The sequence below is a fragment of the Hippocampus zosterae genome, chromosome 4 (assembly GCF_025434085.1).
Source record: "Hippocampus zosterae strain Florida chromosome 4, ASM2543408v3, whole genome shotgun sequence".
Taxonomy (NCBI): Eukaryota; Metazoa; Chordata; class Actinopteri; order Syngnathiformes; family Syngnathidae; genus Hippocampus; species Hippocampus zosterae.
The window spans coordinates 12738708-12753475 of NC_067454.1; the positions used below are offsets into that span (position 1 = coordinate 12738708).

Below are 14768 nucleotides of genomic sequence, written 5' to 3' on the forward strand. Positions count from 1 at the left end.
CATTTTGGTCTCTCTGCGAAAAACACTTCGACAGCGGACAGTCGGAGCCGGGAATCAAACCACCGACGTGGAATGTGTGCTCCACTTTTACAAAATTTCATTGCAATCTGTTGTATAGATTTGTGTAAACCTGGTAAATAATTGACAAACAAACTGACTTTTAGTATTTTGCCTTTGCATTTGCCCGAGGTCACAAGCCTACCACCGTCCCAATTCTTGCATCATCTTGTTCTGTGTGCCTGCAGCACCATGCGGTGGACAGTATGGTGGATCTGACGGAGTCGTTTTGTCTCCAAACTACCCTTTGAACTACACCAGTCGACAAATCTGCTCCTACTACATCACAGTGCCTCCACAGTTTGGTATGCTTAAATTGGATACGAAGACATTTTCAGCACTGATGCTACACATGTATTTCCTGATTTTCTGCCCTGTTCCTCTTCCTCCCTTCCAGTTGTTTTTGGTCAGTTTGCCTTCTTCCAGACTGCGATGAACGACTCAGTGGAGCTGTTTGATGGGGCCAATGAGAGCTCGCGATTGCTGAGTTCGCTGGCGGGATCACATTCAGGTGAGTAATGGGAGAGTAATAATTTTGTTTTGTTTTACTGTATGGTAAGCCATTCGTGTGAGAACTGTCCAGAATAGTCCTCTTAATTCATTGTCATGTCTGAAAACCTTCACTCGGTTGATCTACTCTGCTATCTGGCCATCAGGAGCTTGAATTAAAGCTTGGAAAAAAATAGTTCTGATATTTAGGTTGCTGGAATGGTGAATGTCCCACTGTAGAGGTAGGACAATAACAAGGATCACATCATTTTTCACTATTTAAACCGTTCCCAGTGTCTTAATAACATGCTTGTGACATGCTTTTGTCCAAATACCCCAAAGATGATTTTGCCCTCTATAATATGCTAGCTTGCTGGAATCCGATTGTTTTAATTTCTGGCAGTTTCTTATGTGTTGAGCCAGTTGTCATCTCACCACACATTTTTAGTATCGCACCAATAGAGTCTCCAGCTTTTCTTTGAATGATGTCCAATGGTTTGGATCTCACTGGTCACGTTTGTGCATTGCTGCTGGCATACAGACCGTCTTCTGTTCCGCATGGCTCGGCGGTGAGATTGCATTTGTGCTTGCAGAGTGTGAAACGAAAGGGAGCGCCCATAAAAATAATGAAAGCATTCTAATGTGTGGAAACAGGAGTTAATTTACTAATGCTCCATAACTTGATACGTTTCGGACAAGCCGAATTAAGTTTGGACCGCAAAGTGTAGACGTCAACAAGGTCTCCGTTGCAAAAATATGTGCCACCTGCTGGCCAGGCCGAGAACAGGAAGATGACAGAGCTCTGCTATGTTGTTTGGGGTGAATCTTTTAACAAACAAAAATCAAAAATTTAAAACCTCAAAGGCCTGTCTTTTGATCTCACTTATGTGCATCGTAATCGTGTTTTATGGCTTCACTGCCTCATTTGCACACCTGTCGCAACATATTACTCATCTGCTTTCCAAAATACATTTCCTTGAAAGTTAGTTTTGTTGGTTCTGACAGACTGTCGCTCATGACCTGAGCTTGCGCCGGTGTTCAGACTCTGGTTCCTCCTGCCTGCGGGTTTGTCTGTGATGTTGAGGAAGGTGACTGCCTCTTCCTTGCGCCGCTGCGAGACCAAAATTGTTGAGACTCTCACCCAGTCAGACAGGGGAAAAAAACTCTTTGTGAAAGTGGCAGTTCAATACTGGACATTTTATTGTTTTCAGTAAGTCTCTTCTAAAATATTATGAGTATGTGTAGTGTGTCAATCTTCCTGACTGCTTAATAGTGGGAAGTGCAGAATGGCCAGCTCACTCAAAAAAGTATGCAGTTTTTAAAATTCTTAACGGTTTGTGCAGTGTGAACTGTTATGTATTCTTTATTTTTTAAGACACCATAAACTCCTGACATTAAGGAGTTCCTCTGCAACTTTGGAAGAGGAGTCTAATGAAATTGTCTGCAAGAAAGCCACCTTTGGGGGGGGGGGGGGCGATACCACCGTACCAGCACTTATCTGTGTATATTTGGCAGTGATATGTTTAGTGAGAATCCATTTTGGCTTATCTTTGAGACAGCATCAGAGACGGAGAGGCCACGTTTTGGCCGTGAAAGAAGCAGCAGAACTGTACTGCCATCTACATATCAAACCATCTGCCGCAAACGTCAATGTAACGCACAGTAATACCATCAGAATGATGGTCTATCCATCACTCTCTCAAATCCAACTCTCTCTGCTGTCAACTATTGCATGCTAAATGTTGAAACACAAAGTGCTTTTCACACATTTAACTGTGTCAAGGAAGATTATTTGAAAATATGGCAAGTTGAAGACATTCAAGAGTGAACTTCCCTTCTGCTAGAGCTTTCTTACAGACACCTGCAATGAAACAGAAGATGTTTAAATCATGACAAATTGGAAATGAGAGAGAAAATCTCATTTACAATGTAGATCAGTTAGCTTTTAAGTTCTTTTTGATGAATGGAGACTTGAATTGAGACTTGCTATTTATTTCTGACTGCGATTCATCAATTAGTCGGAAGGAAATGGGTAGTTCACATTCAATGACTGACTTAAGCAGATCTATCTATCTATCTATCTATCTATCTATCTACAGTATCTATCTATCTATCTATCTATCTATCTATCTATCTATCTATCTATCTATCTATCTATCTATCTATCTATCTATCTATCTATCTATCTATCTATCTATCTATCTATCTATCTATCTATCTATCTATCTATCTATCTATCTATCTATCTATCTATCTATCTATCTATCTATCTATCTATCTATCTATCTATCTATCCATCATTACCACTGCTAGCTTGTTGTTTGTGAATGTGTGTAAAAAATCACAGGCAAATACATTGAAATGTTAGATGAAGAGTTGGAAATGTTGATAGTTTGTGTGACGTCAGATCCATGTTATGTATTCTACAGATCTAATAATGGAAGCAATAAAGATGTAAAGAGATCCAAATGTCACAAACTCGTATTGGGGGAAAATAAAACCACAAGATTGTAAGATTGTGTTTTTGTACATCACAGCAGTGAGAAAAAAAATAGAATTGGCAAGTGCCCCTCATGGCTCAGTGATGCAAAGTATCATGATCTTTGTCATTCACAATGCTGTGTTCCGCTGATAACACTAATAACACTTAATAATGAGGCACTTACTTGCTAATGTGTTTTTGTAATTTTAATATTGCGACATTGTCGTTATTGTTACGCCCTTCAAATGCTTGAGTAATGTTGGCAGTTGAAAGAATGTGGGTCAAATGTAACTGTTCCTGCAGTCGTTTTCAAATCAACCAAACATTTTCAGTTGCATACTCCATTCATGGGTTTGTGTTACTTGTGTTTCCCAGGAGAGACGCTGCCCTTGGCAACTTCCCATCAAATCATGCTGCGATTCAATGCCAAGAGTGGTCAACCAGCTAAGGGCTTTCACTTTGTCTACCAAGGTGATGTGACTAAAGTGTTTTCTTTCAAGGCCTCCTACTCCGAACATGTCATGAGGGTATTTTTGAGATAATTTGTCAGAATAATGGCGAGTTGTTAAAAAGTAGAATCATTCAAACAGTGACTCCCTCCTCTCTTTGACATTCGTCTTTGTCTTCTGCAAAGTTAGCGTTTGAATGGCTAAATGGATGGCAAATGGGCAACCAAGTTAAAAGCAAAATGAAGCAACATCAACACTAATCATTCTGAAATGGAGGTAGTGTTCCGCTTCGGTTCGAGAAAACGCTAAGGCTGACAAAGTTGATGAATTGAAATCTCTGTAAATGAAACACCAAGGAAACTTAATCACTTAAGTAATAATTGGAATCCCTTAAAAGCATGACGGACGGATAACTGTTCATGAGGACTGATGGTGAATGAGGCTCATTGAATTCTGTTTTGTTTTTTAATACCTTCCTCTTATACTCTATGAATGTCTTCCGACTGAAGCTGTGCCTCGGACAAGTGACAGTCAGTGTAGCTCGGTGCCAGAGCCTCGCTACGGCAGGCGGATCGGGTCAGAGTTCTCCGCCGGCTCGGTGATCCGTTTCGAGTGCAGTCCAGGATATCTCCTGAAGGGATCCAGCGCAATCCGGTGCCAGGCCGTACCAGGTGCTCTGGCCCAGTGGAATTCAACGACGCCAAACTGTATCGGTAAGGCACTGATGTTTCCCCTCGCTGTCTATAACATCGGATCAAAATTTGAATCGATTCTAAATGTAGTTATTCTGTGTTTTGACGAATACTGTCAGAAGGGATTTATTGAACTGCACATATATTTTTGTAGTGTTGTATAGCTCAACTCTGTGATGTCTTGACATGTTTGGGTTAACTTATCGGAATTAACTTTTATCATCACCGCAAAATATAATTTATAATATTTTAACTTTGCATCCAACTAGATCAATTGAGCAAATGATCAGAAACGCCACTCAGAGTGATAAAATAAAATTCTACACTAGAACCATGATAATAAACATAAAGTAGTGTAAATTAATACCTCTCTGTAGTATTGCACTTTTATTGGATCTCATATTCTTCTGACATTGCACCGTTAAAATAAACACTGTTCCCAAACAATAAATCATCGTGATTTAAACAAATGCTGTCCAACAAATTCTAGGTCTGTTTGAAATCTATTTCTGCAGCGAACAGTTTTAATTATCACTTCAGTTTATTAAATCACATGAAGTCGCTTTTTCTTCTCCACCCCTGGCTCTGTGTTACTCATTTGAACACTATGGCTGGATGTACAGACATTTTCCAACAGCCTGTCATTTCCCCCAGCTACTTGATTAATAAGCGTTACTGAAAAATATGTCATTTCTGTTTTCTCTTCAGTTCCTTGCAGTGGGAATCTGACAGAACGCCGTGGTACCATATTGTCTCCTGGCTTTCCAGAGCCATACCCAAACAGTCTCAACTGTCTGTGGAGAATCCATGTCAGCGAAGGAGCTGGAATACAGGTGAAGATGCCATTTAACCCTTTTACCATTAATTAGATCATATTCGCTAAATGGTATTTATAATTCATAACCATGTGTGGGAACTGAAAGGTGCCCTCTCAGCAAGCCCAAAAACCAAAGAAAATGTTATTTTGGATTAAAACGATGATGACCCTGCTTAAAAAAAAGGATAGACCAGCATGGTTTTGTTAGCATATCCTAATCATGAATCAAGAATCATGATGCGTAAAAAAACTAAAGCGCTTGCAAAAGGCAAGGAACGAGAAAATGGAAATTGTGTGTCAGCCAAAAGGACAAGAGAATCCAAAACACGAGAATACAAAACCGAGACTCCACATTGATGAAAAAATACTTACATGAGAAACCCGATGAACGACATGACAAAACTAGAGGCAAAAATCGCATATGTCTATAAAATTGAAGCACTTGGAAACAGAGTCGTGAGCAAGGCTTAATAATCCAACAGACAGTTGTCTGTGAAGCAGTGTTTATACAGTATAGGCAGCTGGTCTTGAGGCCTGATTCGTGTCAGGTGAGGCCCGTGAGGGAACACCCTCCAGACACTGAAAAGCAAACAGGACAGGATGGTGACTTCGAGCCAGGAGGGTTGTCCTTGTGACAAACGACATGTCATATGTACTGCATTTTATCCGAATAAATCACACACTTCACGGGAACACGCAACCGAAAGCTGTTGCGTCAGGGCCACCACTGAATAGCCTGTTGCTAGCGTTGGTCTCTCGTAGAGATGAATCGGCTGAGTGTGAATACCACTTGGAGTGTGGGTACTCCGATGATGGACAAATACTGCTGTGCAAATGTTGAAGTGCTGATGGTAGAGTGCAGACATTTTTAAATACCAGGGGAATACAATGATGTGTTGTTGCTGTCTGTTTAAATCCCACAGCGGGACAACAAGGTTACTCTACTAGCGCTTGCTGCATGGTATTTTAAATAAACACGAGACTTAATACCCATATGTCAAGTTTGTTGCAATGAGATAATTTCAAGACTGTTATTTTGGAGTTGTTCTCCCAAAGGATACACATATAAAACCATAAACAGCATGTTTTATTTATTTATTTTTGCCATGTTGCAGAAAATGCAAGTAGGTGGGTTTTCTGTCAATAAAGATGAGTTCCAAAAAAAACCCACAAACACAAATAGGTGACCGCTGAACGGTGAATATGGGAGTTGACTGTATTTGCGTTCCAGGGAAGAACATGCTGCAATGCTTGCATTTCAACTTCCAATTTATATCATGGCTTTGTCTCAACACTTGGATGCAAAATGTGTTTTATTTTCATTCTTTGCTGTTTAGATTCAAGTGATGAAATTTGCTACCGAGCACAACTGGGATTCTCTGGAGATCTACGATGGGGGAGACATGACGGCTCCTAAATTAGGGTCGTTTTCTGGTATGACAATATCCTCTCACACCCCTGCCTCACACACACACATATATATACACACACACACACGCACACGCACACGCACACGCACACACACACACATACACGAGCAGGTCGAGGTCTATGATAGATGGGATATGACAGCACCTAAACTGAAGCCGTGTGCACACACACACAGCGAGTATATGTGATGAATTAGCTATGACAGTTATTAATCTATAAGCACACACATGCACACCCAAAACACTGCACACCAGAGACAAATAATGGATGACTTGTAATAACAAGAAATCTGATATTATCTTAAATGTCCTTTTGATGCGTTAAGAAGTTCTCCTCTGTGGCAACAGTGAGCGTGAGGGGGCAGGGGGTGGGGGCAGGGGGGTGTTGGGGGGGGGTTAGCAGGAGAAGAAAGAGCAAAGCAGCTTCACTTGTACTTTGAGTGAAGCCTGGAAGGAGGAAGAGAGGACAGGGAGGCGTAAAGAATGAGATAACCTTTACAATTTCCCAGCGGTGTTTCCACTGTGACCTGCCCCAAGCATATACCTGTCACATACCTATCACACATGAAACATGACGCCCACTGGGCAGCACACACTCACACACATACACAAAGGCACGCAAATGACTCTGCCCTTCTCCACAAGACACACCGGGGAGCTGCCCACTCGAACCACAGTGATCTGATGTTTGCCACTGAGCGTGAGGGCTGATGAGGGTTTCCTCATAGAGGGACAATTCCATGTTAGTGGTCTCTGGAGGGTTTGTGTCACCCGCCCGCCTTTCCCACACGGACTTGGCATGTGAAGACTTAAGGCCAGAATCCCACAGTTTATGCATTTTTTAACACCGCTCCATACTCGACGGCCACAGCATTAGGCACACCTCGAGAATGTAATTAGAGCGATGCAAGATCGCAATCAAATATTCAGAGGTTTTCATTTAGTATGTTTTGTGATTCATACTGAAAGGTGCCTCCGTTGGCTGACTTGTCCTTCAGGCTTGCCGTGTTATATTCGATTATTAGAAGCTCTCACTGTCATGCACCACTCTAAACTGCAACCAGGAAATGGTCAAAAAAACATTGAAGACATGATTATCAGAATGAAGTGAAGCTGGAGAGTGGAAAACATTACCATCAGGTCCTGTAATATAAATGTATCGCCAGAATTTTAGCACATTCGCCTCACAGTTCTGCAGGTGGTCTGGCTTCCTCCCACTTTCCAAAAACGTGCAAATTAGAATACGGATAAGGATGTCCTTAGGTGTCAAAGTGTGCGTGGATGCGTCTTTGTTTGCGCGCTCTAATCAGCTGCCAACCAGTTTAAGGTCTACACCAGCATACCGACCACCTTAGTGAAAATAAGCCATATAGTGCATAGATGGATGAAAAGTTAGGATAAATATTATTTATTGGTTGTCATCATTAATCCTGTTTTTATCTATTGTATTTTTTTTGCAGGAACTACAGCCCCTGCCCTCCTTAACTCCACATCCAATCAGCTTCTCTTGCACTTTCAGAGTGACATTAGCGTTGTGGCTGCAGGATTTCACCTTGAATACAAAAGTAAGTTCAAGCTTTCAACATTTATGAAGTGACTAAAAAGATGACTAAATAGCCAGCAAAATGACATCTACTGATGGGAAAACAAAGCACGGTTGACTGCAGGGACCCTTACAGAAAGGGTTTTTTCACCCAAAACACCCACAGACCTGTGACACACACGTCTACGTCGAGCCGAACTTTCAACATCAAATAACAGGAGTCAGTGACCTGAAGTAGTACTGCAGAAGAACACAGACTCACACACGAACTATGCCTCAAGGGTCATGAACGCAAAACATACTATAACACAAAGGCAACATACTTGCTTGACAATGCACATGGGAAGAATAGGTTTTTAAGTGACTTCGCAAAGCACATGCACACAAAGAAATCACAAAGTACACACAATTAGATATAGAATAACACCTGTCAGGTCGCGGTTGCGCTTTTCAGGTCACGTGTGATGCTTTTGGCTTCGAATCATTTCTAGATCAATGAACATGTCTCCTTTTGTGAGAATGTGTGGGTTGCTGTTTTTTTTTCTTTTCTTTGCCTGCCTTCATTTATTTGTGAGCGTATGCGACTACCTTGCTCTCATTTTTAACTCCATTGTCTGAATTTTTGTTGGCTGTCCCCGTCTTGATTGACCAGATCTGGGAGGACAATTTACAGTGTTGCTATTTCTTTACAGATTATTGTGCAAGTATGCATCTTACAGGACAATTTTTATATAATTGTCCCGATAATTGTCATATTAGCTCTGATACGAAGGAGTGTTAGGCCCACAAATTAAAGAATCAACTAATACCAAATTGAAAAGTGAAAGTTGCATGAATGTTTAAGGTGATAAAAAACTATATGTATTTTACAATGAACGAGTATATTTGCACCATGAATTTCAAAATTGGATCCAACTTATATGAAAGCATTTGTGTTTTTATTTTATATGACATAAATCAATTACAAATAATTTTATCCTAATACCATGCGTGCGACTGAATGCATGTTTGAAGGGTCATCCTAATAAAGTCTGTGCATACCATTCTTTAGATCAGCACTGCCGTCCTTGCGTTACAGCCCGCGCAATCCTATATGCTGACCGACATAGGAACAAAAAACATGATTCAACATTCAATTAACTTATCATTACAATGACTTTTGATGTTGTAATCACGGGAGACCTGAAGCTTTCAAAACCTCTAAACCGCGAGCAGCGTGTTTGAAATTGAAAGCATCCAAGCAGAGGTTAAAAAAAAAAGACCGCTGGTGCCGATATTTTTCTACACTTAATATGATATATGTCGACATTCTGGCGCCGGCGCAATGTGGTCGGGACGCATTACGGCTGTTGGGCAGTTGGTAAGCGTCAATGAGCGGCATGGGCCACGTGTGCCTCGCTCTGTCAGCATGAGTCAGCCATCGCCGGGCCGTCGGTGGGCAGTTAACGGAATCAAAATGTGCAATATGAGGAATCACCTTCACGGGGTGCTGGACTTACTACACTCTGCAGTGTGCGAGAGCAAAAGTGCTTAAGTCCATACGCTCAGCATGCGCGCGGGGAATAACCATATTTTCACATTTTAGGGTTGCTCCACCCAGAGTGCGTACCTGGCATGAGGTTACGTCAATGACAGGTTGTCCTCAATGAGCCTAACATACAGAGCATGCCTCTAACACGTGTTTTATGTTATATAAGTGGAGCGGGGGGGACGTGTGACAAGTAATATTCTCGTCATTTTTCACTCACTGAAGGCTCTTTATAGTAAATCGCGTCAGTTTTGACGAGAATGCTGACACCGTCTTGCTGTTGCCGAGTGCCCATCAAGGTTCGCTTTGTCGTGCTGTCAGCATTTTAAATGGTATCACAGCTTTTATTTTTCCACAGGGTGTGAGAGGGTAAGAGAGAGCGAGAGTGAGCACAAGAAAGAGGGCCAGTCGGCCAAATGGACTAGATTCATTGATCAGTTGTCACGACCCTCCGACTAATAATGCACTGAGTGCGAATGTCGCATGCGGCTACTTTCATTTGTGCTTCATCTTTCGGAAGTTTCCTCCTCCCCATGCTTGCGGACGAGCGCGCTCTCAAATGTCTGCATACATACAACAAGGCATCCGTGTGTTTCTGTGTTCGCGCGCGGATGCATGTGTATAAGTGTGCTCACTCTGCGGGATCACATTGTTTTGCCGGTAGGCAGGTAGATGATGAACAAACAAGACCAGACACACACATGTATAAACATGCGCACAAACACACACACACACACACACACACATTCCCTTCTTTCGACTCTTCCTTTCTTCAGTCCTCTTCCGCCCCAGTGTTGCTATGGTAACCACTTACTCTAGGGCGGTCTCCTGCAGAAGTTTGGGATTGAAACACACAAACAAATGGAAACACACACACACACACACACACTCAGATTCCCTTCTTCTAATGCAGGGGTCGACAACGCAAAACACTGAAAGAGTCATATTGAACCAACAGCCCCCCAAAAAACCAAGTATGACCTGAGCCGCAGAAAAGTAAAAGACTAATAATGAAGGCAGCATGTGCTTAATGGATCTATTTAGCTATATTAGCCTACTATCAAAATGACAAAATTTGCTTCAAATACACAATGAGTCTTCATGATGAAATGTTTTTTTTTCCCCAGCAGTGCATCCTGTAGATCAGGGATGCCCAAACTTTTTTGACCGTATTTCTACTTTTCGATCAACCAGCCTCCTGAGATCGACCCGTTACCGCACGCACGCATAAGCACACACTTACTTACGCACGCATAAGCACACACTTACACACGCATGCCATAATGAGCAACAGCCACAACGGACCCTAAAATGAACAAGGAATGGGGACGCACTTTTGCAGCGTGTTAAATATCGTAGCTCACGTGTACCGTTTAAAAATGCTTCTCTCGGCCCTCCACATTCCCATTCTTTGCCAGTACCCTCGGTGAATTGTACATAAAACACAGTTTTATTTATTTATTTTTTAAACAACCACCTGCCTGGCATTCCGTCCCGCTGATAGAAATGTGTGCCGCAGGCTATGACCCAAATCTTCATTGACAGACATGTGGAAATTTAATATTTATTCTACACATTTTTACAGCATTGGAAAACGTTAAGAATGTTTGTGTCATGTTTGTCCTCCTCCAGATACCATATAAATATAAACATATAAACAAAAAATATATTCCCCTCCCCCAACATTTTCAAACATTTTTGTAAAACCTCCAGGGAGCCACTAGGGCGGCGGCGCTAAAGAGCCGCAGCTTGCCGCCCCCCGTTCTAATGCAATAGTTGAGGAAGGGCGCGCCTCTTTCAACCTGAATGTGTTGAAGGATATGTACAGTACCTAATCACTTCGCTCCATCCCGAAGGCATAAAAATACTGCTGTAATATTACATGTCAATGATAGGAACAAAACAACAATCGTCAAGTGCATCCAGTATTATTATTTACTCAACAGTGTTGAATAATGTTGATCATTGCGAACCTCGTTTATCACGTGTCATGCAAACAACTCGGCTGGAAATGAGATTGCTGTGTTTTATTAACTTTAGCCGCAAATGAAGAATGAAAAAAAAAGCATTAAAAAAGTGTATTAAATATGATGGGATTAAATGAAAACAAGTTTTCGGAATCACGTTACAGGTTATCATTATTGGTGCATCAAATGGTTAAATTATCTTTAGGCATTGGTGTGAATACTGTCACTTAACTGTGCACCAGTGAAGCCATGCTTTTTCCTTAAACCCGATGCAGCGGTCGGTCTGACGACTTGTCCTGAGCCGATGATCCCAGCAAACGGCATAAAAACCGGAGACCGATACATGGTCAATGAAGTAGTGGCCTTCACCTGTGAGCCTGGATACACCTTGCAGGTAACACTTACACCACCAAACATAAAGTAGCAATACTATTTGCCAAAATAATTGATTGCATTTTTTTCTCTCTTCAAAGGGCCACTCTCATATTTCCTGCATGCCTGGGACTGTGCGCAGATGGAACTACCCACCTCCTCTTTGCATAGGTACAAACACAAACACAGACACACACACACACACACACACACACACACTCTTATTAAAAGACACATTCAGTAAGTTGAGCAACTTACTTTTTGGTTCGTGTTGTGTATGATAAAAAATGCTTGAAAGGAATATCCAGCTCCAGTCGATGAACACAACATGCAAGAGAGCGCAGTTACTTTTCGATCGATTCACAGTAGCATACATGAGGGCTAGCGGTTCTGTGACAGCAGTTTTGTGGCGCGAGTCAAAGCTTGTTTTTGAACATGTTCACAAAAGAATTGATTCCATTGGTGTTTGTGTTACGACTGGACTTAGCTTCTTGCTGAACATCTGTAACAGGTCAATTCCATTTAAAATCGACCTTGTCCCAGGACAAGCTATTCTTAGCGAGGCATTCGGCACCTCTCGCTGCAATATATTATCAAGATGGTAATCCAATCAGAAATCCTGCAAGCGAATATGCTTCTTTGCCTACATGCAATATATGGTTTTGAAACCGTCGTATATTTGCTCATTTTGTGCAGCACAGTGAAGAAATCAATTTTTTTCCCAGTGATTCACAAGTTATAAGAGTTATACTGAAAATGAAAAGAAGGAAAGAAAAGAGGAAAAAATTAAAACATTGAATTACAAAAATGAAATAATAATAACATGAAGAAGTCATAATTTTGTTATGGTTATTGCTATCATATTACCCAAAAAAAATCTTTTGTAATATTAAAGAAATAAAACTGTCATTTTAATAAATCTTTACTTCTTGCAGACCCTGAAAGATAACACTCTCAGTCCAACAATTGCCGTCACTTTCACAACATCTGCCATTTTCAAATATGTATCGGGAAACATCATCATTTGATATTAAGCACTATGAATGGAAGGTAATACACAAACCAAACAAAAGAGGCAATTTTAGTTTGTTTCACTAGACTAAGATTTTTTTTTTTTACACTGACTTTAGACAGTTTGAAAAACAGAAATATCTCCTGGTCGTGAATGGTAACTGGATAGGCTCCTCAAGAAGGCCCCATCTCAACACATAAATTTGTGATGATACTATTCCGACTGATTTGGCATTATATTACTTGGAAATGAAAAAAAAAAATCAAAACATTTTGGTCTCCATTTAGAATTAGTTTTCTTCTTTTCAGTGTCGCCTGGCCTGCTGCTGCTTTAAGGCTCCTTTTATTAGCCTTTTTTTTGGGGGGGGGTTCAATATTGTCTGTGTTGAAGCACATATGGTGCCTCGTTAACACGACTCTTTCTTTCTCTCATCCTGTCAGCTCGTTGTGGTGGGGTATTGTCTGAGGTCACTGGAGTGATCCTGAGTCCGGGTTTCCCAGGCAACTACCCCGGCAACCTAGACTGCACCTGGCAAATCATCTTGCCGACAGGATATGGTAACTATTATGGGCTGGAGGATAATTCCTTGAAAGGATGAGGCAGTGTCAGTACATCTGTTGCTGTAGTTCATAGCACAAAATTAGCAGGAGTGACACATGGTTTATTAAAAGCGTTATTGCGTGTTTAATTAAAGGTGAGTGTGTGATGTGCTCAGTTTTGAATTTGACATTGATAACATCTGGTTGTAAGCTTGGAATATGTGCAAGTAATGTGCTTGTCTTGGACTGGTAAATTACAGTAGGAAAAATGTAACAGTGATCTTTTTTTTCCCTTTGTCATATATTGTTCATATTTCAGAGTGATGGTAGTATGTTTAATGTGGCAAGAATAAAATGTGTATTTTCTATTTTATCCCAGGAGCTCATATTCACTTCCAAAACTTTTCCTCTGAAGACAACCATGACTTCCTGGAGGTGCGGTCGGGACCGCAGCACAGCTCGTCTCTGATCGGACAATTCACTGGTTCACAAGTCCCGCCCTCTCTTCTAAGCACCACCCATCAGACCATCATTCACTTCTACAGTGACCATTCAGAGAACAGGATGGGGTTCAAACTCACTTATCAAGGTGAGTTCATCTTTGATTGTCACGAGTCACGTCCATTTTACAGCAAACAGCCAATGAGTGGTCATTTTTTTTAAAATTGAAAGTGACAAACGTTTTAGTCTTGAAGCATCTGTTTACTTTCACTCAACTCAACTCACTTATGTTGTTTAGGTTACGCAAAAAAAAAAAAAAAAAAAATCTTCATTGTATGGTCCAGAGAGAGTATGACTGATTAGCATCCAAATGCAACAGCCGTCTCCAACTAATGGGGAGTGTGATGAAAGGCTTTAAACTTTCATCACTGGACAAGTGTTTTTTTTAAAGTATTATTATTTTTAATACACCCTTATTGCTTTGCTTTAATCAGTTTAAAAGGGATGTAATGTTGCAATGCAAAGCCACCCCTTGAGGTGCTGACATCTTGTCTACTTTTCTCTTACCCTCGAGTGGTTCTCATCAAAAACACAAAACATGTCACTGCAGGGTTGCCTGCCAGAAAAACCTGGCTTGCTAAAGGACAAACAAATTCACCTACATTTACATGCATGAGATAATTGCCCCTGTTTTCACCCTAATTTGCAACGGTCAAGTCTTGTCACTCGGATTCATGTCCTTGCTAACTCCCATGGTCAGTACAGAGAGCGTATTAACTGAACTGAGGCAAATAATATTTTTATAAATACATGTAGTACTGTATCAGATTTTGGATAGGAATGGTAAAAATGCCTAATTCAATTTGGTGATTAATTCTTCATTAGTAACACTCCTTGCATGGTGGAGATTATCTCATGTGAGGAGTACACTTTCAGTCTGTGTGTGTGTG

At 41.0% G+C, this 14768-nt stretch overlaps 1 protein-coding gene across 2 annotated transcripts in view; it reads left to right on the plus strand.

Moving 5' to 3' along the window:
• Window positions 1-14768, plus strand: part of LOC127599887 (CUB and sushi domain-containing protein 1-like) — a 359717-nt gene that overhangs the window by 282489 nt on the left and 62460 nt on the right. For both annotated transcript variants that reach the window (XM_052064098.1, XM_052064099.1), the window contains exons 33-43: window positions 246-362; window positions 455-568; window positions 3404-3499; window positions 3987-4190; window positions 4878-5002; window positions 6324-6420; window positions 7877-7981; window positions 11730-11848; window positions 11928-11997; window positions 13279-13395; window positions 13757-13966. In XM_052064098.1, the coding sequence (XP_051920058.1) occupies window positions 246-362; window positions 455-568; window positions 3404-3499; window positions 3987-4190; window positions 4878-5002; window positions 6324-6420; window positions 7877-7981; window positions 11730-11848; window positions 11928-11997; window positions 13279-13395; window positions 13757-13966 (1374 nt within the window). The remainder of the gene's footprint in view (window positions 1-245; window positions 363-454; window positions 569-3403; window positions 3500-3986; window positions 4191-4877; window positions 5003-6323; window positions 6421-7876; window positions 7982-11729; window positions 11849-11927; window positions 11998-13278; window positions 13396-13756; window positions 13967-14768) is intronic.